This window comes from Falco cherrug, chromosome 5 (assembly GCF_023634085.1).
Source record: "Falco cherrug isolate bFalChe1 chromosome 5, bFalChe1.pri, whole genome shotgun sequence".
Classification (NCBI taxonomy): domain Eukaryota; kingdom Metazoa; phylum Chordata; class Aves; order Falconiformes; family Falconidae; genus Falco; species Falco cherrug.
In genome coordinates, this window is record NC_073701.1 from 23133129 (window position 1) to 23147191 (window position 14063).

The window sequence follows — 14063 nt, forward strand, 5'->3', positions numbered from 1 at the left end:
TGAACTTACTTTTTGACCCTATAGAAGCAGACAGTATATATAGTAGTTTCTGAAAGTTAAACAGTAAGTTGACAGAGTGTACTTTTCCCTTCAGTGGCTCATGGAAAAAGAGACAATGATCTGTCTAGTCAGGTATTACATGGCACCTTTGCTGTGAAATCCAGGTCAGAGTCATAAAATCATAGGACAGTTTAGGTTAGAAGGGACCTTTAAAGATCATGGGCAGGAACTATCTTTCACTACATCAGGCTGCCCAAAGTCCCGTCCTATCTGACTCTGAACAGTCAGTTTTAAATCATACTGGTCATAAAAATTCAGCCCTTAGCTGTTGACTAGAGAGCTAGTTAAGGAATAGATGGGCTAGTTAAGGAATCACAGAACGGTGGACATTGGAAGGCACCGCTGGAGCACATCCTGTCCAACCTCCCTGCTCAAGCAGGGCCTCCTACAGCAGGCTGCCCAGGACCATGCCCAGACAGCTTTTGAGTATCACCAGGGATGGAGACTCCACAACCCTTCTGGACGAACTGTGCCAGCGCTCAGTGACCCTCACAGTAAAAATGCGTTTCCTGATATTCAGATGGAATGACTTCCAAATTTGTAATCTTCCAGAAGCCTGCCATAAAGAGCGTGAGATGCCTCCAATCCTTGTATGGAAGGCTTAAGCTCCATGCATCAGAAAATTTACACTAGGCACCGATATCTAGGCTTCCTGTCCCTTGTTTAAACACTTCATTAACAGCTATGCAAAGTTTAGAGGAGTAGTACTAGAGATTCTCAGCTTCTTTTGAGCCATATTATTAAAACCAATCCACAAAACACAGACTCAGATAGCTATTTGCTAATGCTGCCTTCACAACTGCATTTATGTCCCTAAAGTAGCACCTTCCAATGCCATCTCTCTAAAAATGTATTTCAGAGGTCACTCAGAAGAGCCAGCAGTAATTCATATGGATCTATTAAAATCAGGCTAGTAATTTATAATAGAAAACCAAGCAACCACAACAATTTTACCAATTCGCAAAAGACATTAATCAAGATACTAGCATGCAGAGTACAATGTAGTATTTAAACAGTAAGCTTAACCTGGCAAGACAGCTCTTAAGGCACCAAGGTTAGCCCTGGGGCCTACCTTTGCTTCAGATGTGTAACTGAATGGTGGTCATAAAACATCTAACTACCATCCTTTCAGTGAATCTCTCCCACTCATCTTGAAGCCAGACTACAAACCTTCAGCTTCACTCTTAACTCTAAGGTAGAAGAAGTTAATCTGACTACAGCCCAGCATGCATTAAATTGGCAATGGCAACCAGCAGCTGCCAGCTGCCAGTTTCACCAGCAACTCAAACTACTTGAATTTGTCTCAGAAATTCAATGATAAACACTTAGAAAAATTTTAGAACTTACAGGACTGCAAAGAACAAATACCACAAAGAAGTTTTCACACATTACAACACAAAACAACAAAACCAGCCAGATAACAGAATGCTGTAAAAAAAAGAAATGCAATACAAAACATAGTCCCATATTTAGCATTTCAGCACCAGTCACAATGCCAAAGGAAACACCTTCCCTTTGAAAAAGCAAATAGAAACTCACTTGCTAAGCAAGCTCTGCAGTGCTTTGTGAAGATGTTCTTTCAATTCCTGGGCCACCTTTTCTCCCAAATGAGCCAGGCAGTCTTCTATTGAGCTCTCTGGATTGGCAGGACTGAACACTGGGGAAGTGTGACAGTCAAATCCTGTAGTGGTAAATGCTGACAGAAGAAAGTATACAAAATAGAACAGTATATAACATCAACAGTCTCAGATTTCTTATCCCACCAGTTAACACAGCTTACATGAGGGACGAAGAAATCACAGCTCTATAGTCAAAGCATGCTATGAACAAATTCTAGTAAAACAAGTACAGTCCAAATATATTCTGGAAGTGATACTTACAAGCCATAGATGACTTTGAGCTACATTACCCCTCCAACTCTTATTTCACAACTGCATCCTAACCAATAAGATAGCTGAATGTGTAACTATTCTCAACTTTAAGCTGATATCAACCCTGATGAAGCAGCAAGACAGCCTTTTCCATGGTAAAATTTGCCCACACATGGACATATCTGCAGCAGTACTGCAGTATCATTTTCTAAAGTAATATGTTGTTCATATAACTTTTTCCTTCTCAGTTTAAAAACTCTAAGAAAGGTCTATATGGATGAATGTAAACAGATCTAGAGCCTTTCTACTTCAGGTTTCCAATTTTCAACACACATGCAAAGCAAAGATTGTTTCCAAATCATCCTTGCTGGGAGTCATATAAAAGCTACATCTACAGGTCAAAGCATGTCACAAAAAATAAACCTGGTGGAATGAGAAATACAACGGTTTAAATCCACACTCCTCTGAATGTTAGGTGCTAAGGAATGATTTCACTTCTGTCATCAACTGGAACAGCTAAGGGCTGCTTACATTTCATTACTTATAATAGCCCATTAAATGTCATTCAATTGTTTGCTTTGGCAAGACTCTCCAACTCCAAACGGTAAAGTTTAACTATTCAACTTCATGTGACAATGTGTAGATAGCTTGAGGGGGATGTAAAGAGATTCAATGTGTCCAAAAATCTCTTTAACTAGAGTACTTGTTACAAATTAACCACCATTACAGCACACAGAGATTATCAATTGAAATGGGAAAATTAGAAGAGCACCTTCCAAGATTTCTTCATCAAGACGTTTGAGCTCCTCCTCGATTTCTATTTTAATCTTCTCCAAAGCCTCTTTCTCCAAAGCATGTTGTGCCATAAGCTGTTGTTGAGTCCCTAAAAGAAACCAGAGAAATTATTCAACTGTAATATTTCAAATAAGGATATAAGATAATGGAACAAAATATTGAAATATTAACTGTAGAGGAATTCAAGATGAAAGTTCTATTTCAGACAGCAACATAAAAAGTATTATCCCTGAAGGGTACTTACTACAAAAGTTTTATTATATGAGCCCAGAAACACATAAAACTACCAGGCCTATTCAAGGTAGAACAGGTGATTTAAATATAAACATGCTTTAAAAATAAAATACATAACAAATGTGGCTTAGATTTATGACCAAAATCAAACCAGGGCATATAAACAAGAGGTCATCAAAACTAATACACTCATTATCAAACTACACCAAAACAAAGCAGGCATAGGCATAATCTTGATTTTTAGTAGCAAAATATAAAATTGGTATTGATGCCTGCAAAATCTACAAGAATACTCAGAACAACTATGCAATATCAATAAAGGGTCCCAAAATCTATTAGCTGTGCATCATTTTGCTGTTCATGAGGAGTCTAAAGGCCAGAATTAAATAATTTAAGACTGAGTTCACAAGTAACAATAGAGGCAAAGGACCCCACAATTGTCAGACAGTTGTCAATTCTCACCTCCTAATCAAGTCATTTAGGAATCTGAAATGGCTGCCTATCCCAGAAGTACACATGTCCTGGTTTGGGATCACAAATACCTATTCTGTGTGCTGACCCTAAGTATTTGGTAGTAAATTGTTTCAGCTGTATCATTCAGGATTACATTGACTCTCATTCATCTTAATTAGGCTGTGGCAAAACAGACACAAAACTGTTTCCAACCAAGCCAAGGTATTTAAAGCATTTGAATCTTTAAGGAATTTGCTGAGTGTCAAGTTTTCCATTATAAGGCCTTATGGCAAGATAACTACTCAAGTAAGTGTTCTATGGGATGGGTACTAATGGAAAGATTAGATGTCTGGGACAGAGTTCAGCTCAAAACTCCTGCTGTTTAGCTGATTTTTTTCTTTGGGTTTGCTCATCTCTTATTTCTTCCATCAGCTTTCAAGCATGTCTTCACATCCCATTCTTAAAGCACACTACAAAATCTGTTCCATTAACTGTTGTTTTATTTTCACCAAACATCACTGAATCAACAGCCTACCACTGAATTTTTTTTCTTCCTTTCAACTCCTTAAAATGTCCTGCTTAGAGATGAAATGGATCTCTGTTATATGCACATGAATATAAAACTGAATCTTCTATCAACTCACTCCTGGAATAAATAAATAAATAAACAAAACTGCCCCCCAAACTCCCTTCCAGACATTTCCTTCCCTAAGTTTTAGGTCAATTACCAGTCCTCAGTAGCCTGCACCTTGCTACTTTCAACAGTATCATCGACTAGGTTACCCAAAACACATCTTCTTAGCTGTCTTACTTCTGAATATTCTTTAGAATTCTTTTTTGGGACTTCATGTTCTCGTGGGCCCAAGATTTAAACACCACCTCCTGGCCATCCTTCTGTTTATGGTGCCCATGTCCACTGTTCCCTTCTCATGCACCCAAATACTGATGACTCTCCAACCTATCTCACCCTTACTGTACCTACACCAACTGCCTACAGCTCTGCCTGGGCATCTAGGCATCATTCCACCCTACAGACATCCTTTACTCAATTAAAGAAAAAGTGGAAGGAATTATATCTATAATGTTGCTATCATCTGACTTCATTTCTTCCTCATCACTTGTATTTCACATCCAAATCTTCAGGTAAGTCCTGCAACACCCAGTGCAGCTTTCTGGCTTGTCTTTCTTCATTGCTGTTTTAAAGACAGTAAATCATAATTTGGTGGTCTTATGAATGACTGCCTATTCAGTTCATTTCGATTTGTATCTGCTTGAACTCACTTTATGTGTTTTATTACCTTCCCCTTTCATCATAATGGACACATAGTAACACTAGTTTTCCTATCAGAGTGTGTGAAAAACATAACAGTAACAATACCAGCTAACACACACAGATGTGTAGGAAAAGTACACTGCATTTTCTGTATTTAAAAAACCACTATAGACAGTAAGTGTGCAGTCTCCTACAATTGAAAAGTAAGTTAAAAATCCCCAGAATCAACCCACTGCATGTGTGCTAAAGCTTAAAAATTCAGTGCTCAATAGATAACTGTGAGACAAAATCTTTCTAAAGCAACGCACAAGTGTAAAATGTTTACATTTATTTATGTGAACAGTTTAAAGGAACAATAGATCATCACTTTAATTCCATTTTACTTAACCACACAGTTACTAGAACATCATCACTATGTTCAAAATAACTTTATTTAGCTTCTTCAATTCCTTCTCAAACAGTCTCTTTTTGCCACGCTAAACAACAAATTCCAGAGGAGCAAACTGTTCCTCCTTTTGGTTAATGAACATTCACTAATGCCTTGTCAGTCCCTTTAAGTTGCCTCTTTGAACTACTGAACCACTGCTTCACAGTCAAGTACAACAAGTATATGCAAGTACCAACTCTTTATTTTAACCTGTGCTTCACCCTCTATATGGAAGGGATGAGGTTATTTAGAATAGCATCCATTCTCACGGGACTAATGTGATGATGATCACACATGACAAGCTGTCATACTTGATAACAAGTCACCCGGAAAACGGAAGGAAGAGAAATTCCACTGCTGCCAGCGTACAAAAGAGCTGTTTAGATAATCAGTGCTGCAGTCAATGGTTTCCATCTCGTAACACCCACAACTTTGCAGCAGCTGCTGATTCCAATAGCACCTGACTATTCAGCCCTGCCAAAACATCAAAAACCTACCCCTCCCAGACCAGTGACTTCGCACTGTTCATTCCCCTAATTACCAATGGACTTCAATTTTTTGCATCTACAATTGTATGTTGACCACTACCAACAAAATCACACACAGTGCTGGAGAACAGCATATTCCAACGGTCCTAAGCAAGCATTATCTTTTTCTCTTTTAGACAGCTTCCAGGTCAATTTGCAAATAGGTAGAATAAAACAGTAAAATAGCTTCTAGTAGATGAGAACATTTTCATTGTTTAATAATGCAAATGGTCACACCAGAAATGGTACTTGTAAGGCCCATAAACACTGAATGCTCTCCTATGCTGAAAAAATGTGTTTGCCTAATACGGGCTTTTGCTAAACTGACTCTGAAAGGCCTCTTCCTAACCCAAAGACACAAGAAACCTCAATTACACAGTCCTACAGGAAGAAGTTAGTGCATTCTACTTTCTATTTATATAATAAATGTTCCCTTTTGCACAAGCATGTTCTTGTTAAGATTTTATTTTTCAGGTATTTAAGAGAAAATGTATTCTGAAAGTCCACCAAGCACCACATCACTGACAATCAGATAGTGCTATGACTACTAGATAAAGGTAATACTTCAGTAAAACTCCACCAATAAAGCTATTTCAGAAGTTTAGCAGCAATACAAGACTAACCCGTTCCCCAGGTTTGATCCCAGGAGGAGGAGGGATGGGAAGTCATTCACCAGAGCTAGAGAGCCTGCACATCTGATTCTACATTGTGTCAAACTAAGGCTAACAAGAGACAACAGCAACTACTAGCACCAACTGAAAAGGTGTTACATTTTTTTAGTTCAAGTGAATGCAGGGTGAATGAAAAAGAAAGCCACTGATGTTACAGATTGCTCCTGACATTTTTCTTTCATGCTTACAATCTTTATTTGTCAATATCTGTTTTCAAGTTCTCCTAGGTCTCTATATTAACTTCTGTATAGCCAACATTGACTTAAAAATGTACTTTCAACATGATTCTAGTATTTCTTTAACATCTCAGACTTTTAAAACAGTAACACCTAAAATTTCTGTAAACACTGAATAGTGACAAATATATAAAAAATCTCTTTACAAATGTATTCATTTCCTTTAATGAAAAGTATATCCATTACCCCAGCAAACTCCAGAACAACACACACTGCCATACACAGATGCAGCCCTTGATTTAAGGAATTTTTAAAAGAAGCTCTTTATAAACCATAAGAAGGCTCAGCTTAAAAGAAACTAAACTAGTCCCAAATATAGATAACCAAAAAGAGACAAAACTTTGCCAACCAGCAGCCAATTTTTTAATATTTTTTTTGGGGGGGGGGGGGGAGGGGGGGGGCGGGGCCGAAAGGAGGCTTAATTAAGTGGGAATTAACATTCCTGGAGGCAACACCTCCTACTTCTCCAAGTCACATCCCAAAAACTCCCTATCCTTGTCTCAGTTCAGGAAATAGCTCCCTCATTAGCACAAACTGGATTGGTCTGACCTACAGCAAGTACCTTTTCAGCCTGTGACTTTTCAGCCAAAGGAAGTACATTCCGCCCTAAGAGGAAAGTTTCTCAGGAACCAGTTATTCATCTAAGCTAAAACAGCCTCAAAAACTCCTTCATTTCCTACAGACCAACAGTAGGTACTATGAAGCGTAAGTGAAGATCCAGGGATAGAGTATGAAGAAAACCAAAATATCCTGCAACAACCAGTCCAAATGTCACCTGATGACAAAATCTTGCAGTGGCAGCTATCCAAACCATGACGGTCAAAACCATGAAAACAAGGTACTACGGTTACATTTGGGATGGCCCTTAAGGATCCTTGAGCTCACCCAGAATGCATGAAACCTGACCACCTCTGCCTATCTGTACATGTATTTCCTGAGACATAAGAGTTTACTTCTAACCAAAACAAGTGAACAAACGTAAAACATTTCTCCCAGTAACCCAATTCAACACTGCTCAGCTGTAAGAAATGTGTGTGGGAAACCACTGAAATGCCTTGATCACCGACTATATACAGCACTTTATATAGTAACTCCAAAACCGATAATAAATGGTCAAAAGAACACTGTGCGCAGTAATTGGATTACATACCGTGGATAGCATGCACCTCAGGGAAACTGTAAAACTGTCAAAACCTTGTTCACCTCTTGAGTAATCTATGCCACCTTGCAGTAGTGGCATCGATTATAAATCTTCCAGATACTATGTGAGCTAAGGGATTATTTAAGATTTCTCATTCTGTCAAGGAAAACACAGAAAAACTACTTTCCTTCACAAGCTTCATTACAGCCACAGGCTCATGGGATGGGGTCAAACCATGGGGAAGAAGATTAAAAAGTAGAAATATACTGAAATTTACTCCTTGATGAAATACAAAGAAGCATTTGTAATACAAATATGTTGAATCACAAACCAAAGTACTCTGACTTACTTAAAAAGTAGTACTAACAACTGCAGCAGACTGGAAGTTTCTATAACAATAGCGAACTTCTGTGGGGAGAATGTAAAGTTTTCCAGTATTTCGTATTTATTTTCTGTGTATGACCAGTAGTTACAGATACTACAAGATTTCTGAAAAAATACTAAAGCATCTCTCCACAGTCTAATGAGCAGATAAGAGAGCTTCTACACATTTTAGGTAACTGAACTCATCTGTTGCCTCAAGCCACATGAACTTACACAGATGATCTTACTTGTGTTTTATCAGATTTTTCTGAGCAATTTGTAATATTCACCTACCTGAAAACCTATCACAAAGTAAAAAAGATTTTTCTGAGCAATTTGTACTATTCACCTACCTGAAAACCTACCACAAAATAATAAAAAAAAATTACTGCTAACAGACTTTGCTTCATATACACTGGAGTGAGTGCTATGTAGAATCACTATTCTGCCAAAACTGTAATAGGAATAATGTCTCAAACTATTGTCCAGTTCAGTTTGCTGGATTTGCCCCTGGAGGCACTGAAATCCACTACAGAATGCTATAGAGCTGTAATGTTAAAAGATTGGTTTGTCCAATAAAACTGTTTTGAAGTTCTTCAAGAACCTGCAATACTGCAAATGGTCGTCTCTTCAGTACCTGCACTGAAAAGAAGGCATCTAAATAGACATTTCAAAGTAGTAATCAGATGTTGACTTAGGTCAGCCTTCTTTGCTTGAAGCTAGAAGTGGTTTTAGCTCTTGTAATTGAAGCCATCTTTCTTGCAACAAAATCAATACCAACCAAGAAATCCAAAAGGAAATACAGCAAGGTAATTTTCTATGCAATTTGCCTGAGCTTTCACTTAATAAAATCCCTCCAAAAACCATCATTCTCATAAAGCATATTAAGTCTGCAAAAAACCCAAAAAGTTTTAACTTGAAATCTAACAAGTGTCTTAAAGATTTCCTCTTACCTGAGTTTTTGGAACAAAAAGACATACATTAGAAAAAGAACCCTAGTATGAAATGCAGGAAAGCAGAGGTTTGTGGAAGATGACCATAGGAGGAAAGGGAAGGGAATGGACAAAAACATTCAATTTCTCCTACCAGTTCTACCAGAGATAAAATACTACCACTCCTGTTGGGAAAGATCACTTTTTTGGTTGTTTTTTGACCCATGAGATACATTCTCTAGTTGGAGTGTGAAACTTCACTGAAATCTGGGAGACTGCTGTAGAAAGAGACTGAAGGGAGGTACAGAAACACTAACTACACCTAGGGTGCCTTATTTCCCCATGTTCTGTACACATGCAGTGAGAGAAAGGTCCGCCAGCATATTTCCACATGTTCTGTACACATGCAATGAGAGAAAGATCCGCCAGCAGGTGACACAAAGTGGCTGTCATTAGGACCCTGCTCTGAACCACCCTCTAGAGGAGTCTGGCCCTCACTCTCCAACACTGAAGGTGACAAAAGTTAACTTCACAAGGGCAATCTAGAACTAGCTTTTCTGGATACACCTCTTACATTGTAATACCACACAGATATCAGACAAAGAATAAGGACTTATTTGGATCTAAGAAAAGCATGTGCAGGGTAAGTAACACATACCAGAGCCAATACCTCATATGAATGTAACACATAAAACAGAAGTGTCCTCCAACTAAAATAGAAACCGGCAATAGCCACAATCACTGTTAAAATTGTTTCACATGAAAGGTCTGTCAGCACAATAACCAAACTAAAGCAAAATAAGATTAAATGACAGGTACTTTGTATCATTAACCCTCTCAATTCATAAATCAAGAGTGTTCAGCCACAGTAGAAAAACTACTGACCATGGTATTAAAGTACCACAAAAATCACCAACGAAGGGAATTTGGGATCAGTCAAGATATCATATCAACGGCTGATGACAGCACTTGAAAAACACACTGAGAGCACAATGTAATGTCATACTGCAACTATCCCTCATATGTCTTCATTACCAAAACCCAGAAGTTTCCTCCTCATGATGGTATTCTACGCAACAGCTATTAATTTTCATTTACTGGCTTTCACATCTCTTTTGTTCTAACCAGGCTTCTCAGACCATGCTTGTTACTGTAATACCCAGCTACCTCCCAACAGCACATTAGGCAGTGCAGGTAATATCTATTATGGGCTGCTGCTTCTTCTTCTCGCTCTCTCTCTCTAGGGGAGAAAATAGAGTATATAGAGCAGAGTGCTTTGGTACAGCTCTCCCCAGGTAAGCACCAGCCATGTGCCAGACAACAAGGAGATAGAGACTGTATATGTAAACTGCTTCATATTCAAAGACGACATATACAGTACTTCAAAATAAATGTACAGCTGTTACCACACATACCCTGGCAGTACAGCTGAAACAACTATTCAATTACAAGCAATCAGAGAAGAAGTGGGAGAAAGGATTTTTAAAAGTAACTGTCAGACAAATGAAAGCTGTCGGAAGCATGGAAAGCAGACAAGCACCAGGAAAAGTAAATTAGGAAAGAATGAAACAAATCCTGAAGCAGAAGGATGAAGTGTGTGCACTTAGTCCAGTAACAGCCAAGGCACTACAAAACAGTGAGAAACAACAAGGCAGATTAAAAGTAAGGGGAAATTATTTTACCCAGAGGCTTTGATCAGAAAACAGTAAAAATACTGAGATCTAATCACAGTGAAAGATGACCAGAAGAGGAGAAGTTCTGGCCACTCTCTGGTCTGGGGAGTGAGGGTGGGGAAAATGTTGGAGAATTTCCTGTTTAGAAGTTTCTTAGAGCAACAAGGATGAGAGAATAGATTTGGAAGTATCAATGCTTTACAGTATTTTAATAGCAGGCTGTAGTTGGATTTGCTATCACACAAGCTAACGTATCTGAAAAGCAGACCCAATGGTTACCTTGACTCAGGAGCATAAAGGTCTTCTTAACTGACAACAAAAATTTTATTTAAGCATTTGTAGCTTCCTCTTTATAAAGTTTTAATATTGCTCTTTAATTCAAATGTGTCTTGGAGGTTTCAGTAATAAGAATCAGTTGAAAGGTGCCCCTCAATTTGCAAGGATTTCAAAGGTACTACAGCCAAATTATTAAAAAGAAAAACTTTAAGACAGTTTCCTTTCTGAATCTTGCATTTAGAGAACAAAGCAGACTCTTCCACATTGTAGTTTTATATGTACTCAATACATTTCCAGTTATAGCCCAGTTACCCCTGATGGGATATTCAGAATGAGACTTTATTGCCAAAATAAGCACGTTTTCCAACAAGAAGTTTTATGAAGCTCCATCTTGCCCCTCCTTTTATAGACCACAGATGCAGTCAAAGTAATAGACATACCTTAAATATACTAAGATTTATTTTTTAAACGATACATAATATAACCAGCATATGCTATATGCTTTAGTGTCAAACTGATAAAATCATTTCTGTCATAACTTTGATGCTATCTTCTCTTTTCTTTTCAGGAATTTCTTATATTGTGACAGGTAAGTTCAGTAAATGAGAGAGTATGCATGCTTAAAAGCTTCTTTAACAAAAAAAGATTCTGAAGACTGCCTTTGGGGGTTTTTCAATATGCCTTTCATCACAGTAAGTTCTGAATCACAGGAACTAGTAGTGACTGAAATATTGTTAACAAGTGACAAGCCACCCAAACAATCTTGACAAACAACATTATTTAAATGCTGGCCACCACAAAATAAGGGAAGTTTTTACTGTCTAGGTTTATGTGAAACATGATCTATCAAACTTCTTTTATTCTGTCTCCTATTTATTTCTTTAGCCTCCCGTATGTATAAACCGCTTCTGGAAGACACATTTGACTCTTATCTGACTCCATGAAGTCCTTGATTTCTTAAAAATAAATAAATAAATAGATGCAGCATAGGTCAGGTTAAGCCTTACATCTCTGCACTACCACTGACTGACAATAACAGAAGTGTTAACATAATTGGGCAAAACTATTTAGCACATGACACTGCTTAGCTGGGTATCATCACTCGGAGTTTACATTGGTAAACACCACCAACACACCCCTGCTTACTTCCACTGGCCTCCAAAAGAAAGCAAGCATGAGCTCCAGTTCTCAAGACGGCTCAACAAAGATAATAAATATCCACCTCTCTTAACCTCGAGACAGCTACTAAAACCACTTTTACTTGCTACATAAACACCAATCAAAGAAGTAATCTAAATACAAACAGCTTTGTTTCCATCACCATCTCTTCCCATTATTTTAAAATATTAAGAGATATATTACACTAAACATCAGGCTAATGTTCTGCATCCATGCACAAACAGCTGAACAACTAATTGCAAATACAGCTGCATATGTTAATAGGTACAGATGAATATGCAAATATTACCTTGAGTAGAAGGAGGAGGATGCTCTTGTGGCTTCTCTTGTGATAAAAGTCCCAGGTAGCTAAGAACTACATATTTTGTTTCATAGTGAAATCCTACAGGCACAGCAGTAGAGGACGCCATCGGGTTGGCTTGCAATGCGGCAGTGCTCTTACGGGGCACGTAGGGTTTTCTCTGGGTAACTGAGGAAGACTGTAAGGAAAGAATTGAGTGTTTTGTTTGGTTTTTTATAAGGCTGCAATAGGTCATGAACTCATACATAACAAGGAATTATGTAACAATCGTGAAGTAATACCCAGGTTTTTGCCCTGATATCATATGCATTCTTATTTTAATAAGAACTGTGGACACTAAAACCAACTGCCCCCCCCCCCCCCCCCCCCAGCATCCTGCCTGCCTGCTGCCAGCAGTGGCATTTCTCACTCCTGCCTGGCATATGTGCTCTCACATTAAAGAAAATTGAACAGTTCCTCACCACGTGTCTACCACTTCATGCTTCCCAACTCCACCAAACACAAAAATGCAAATGTATTCACATGTTTTTTGAGGTTTTGAGGGATTCTGAAGACTTAGTTAACTACAATTTGAGGTAAAAAGACAGGTTCTGAGGACTCTATTCCCCTAAGCCTCCAATTAGTATTTTCTGAGTCTCTGCTTTCTCAGATTCACTATTATGATGCTTAAAAATTTTAAGGCAAAAAAAGTGACCACAATTGCCTCTAATTCATTTTACTGCTCCAAAAGCAATGGAAAACATATGGTCAACAGAGGAAGTTCCACATTCATTGTAGGGATCGGAAGAACAGATGGTTGCTTGTCCTGGATTTCTCACCCAGGCATTAATACTTATAAACCAGAAATCCACACCTAACAGCAACATCTGGCCAAAAAACTTCTCTGGTTTACTCTAATTGTTTTGTCACCTTCTTCAAACATCCAAACAAGAACAGCAGGCAAAAACTAAGGTAGAGAGAAATCAAAAACAGCCATAAAAAAATATCTCAGAAAACAACATGGAAGTGGGGGAAAACCCATACAACAGATTGAAAGGAAGTATCAGACTAATCAACATGTTTTAGCTCTTTACAATAGGAACAGTCTGGATAACTACTTCCAATATGCTATCAACCTGATGAATCAAATGATAATATTTAGAGCTTTAAAATGAACTCTCCAAATTCGGTTCTCCGTCACTTCAGAGAGTCATTCCCAAACAAATAGTAGCCCATTCTTATCCATCAGAATGGATATCTAAATGAAAGGCATGCAAAAAAGTTCATGCTAAAGAAGAGCTGCTGAGGGGGCTAGACAATTTACTAGCGTGAGACTGCAGTTGCATCTAGAAGAAAAATTTAAACCAAGTTTAAAGGAGTTAGTATGAGAAAAATGTTATATACAGGGAACAGAAGCCAGAACATCTCAAGAGGGTTCCTAATTACACTGGAAACCCCTTGAGACTGAAAGAGAGAACTAGGTTCCCAAATCAAAGCACAATCTGCAAACAAAGCCTCAAGATGAAAAATAATAAATGGAGCAAGTAAACAAAGAGCATTGACCTGTCTAGCTATGCAAGATGTCTGGGCTAACTTCTAATCCCCCTCCTCCCTGGAAAGGAAAGATTAATAGCAGTTGTACATTGGCTCCTGAGGATAAACACAACTGTTA

General features: G+C 38.2%; 1 protein-coding gene across 3 annotated transcripts in view; it reads right to left on the bottom strand.

Moving 5' to 3' along the window:
* BCL2L13 (BCL2 like 13) overlaps positions 1-14063 on the bottom strand; it is a 44654-nt gene that overhangs the window by 26371 nt on the left and 4220 nt on the right. For all 3 annotated transcript variants that reach the window (XR_001334863.3, XR_003560677.2, XM_055712841.1), the window contains 3 exons: positions 12401-12590; positions 2704-2814; positions 1600-1756 (listed from right to left, as the gene is read on the bottom strand). Coding sequence is in view for 1 of the 3 variants with exons in the window: in XM_055712841.1 (XP_055568816.1) it covers positions 1600-1756; positions 2704-2814; positions 12401-12521 (389 nt within the window). In the remaining 2 variants the exon portion in view is untranslated. Of the gene's footprint in view, positions 1-1599; positions 1757-2703; positions 2815-12400; positions 12591-14063 lie in introns of those variants that run through there.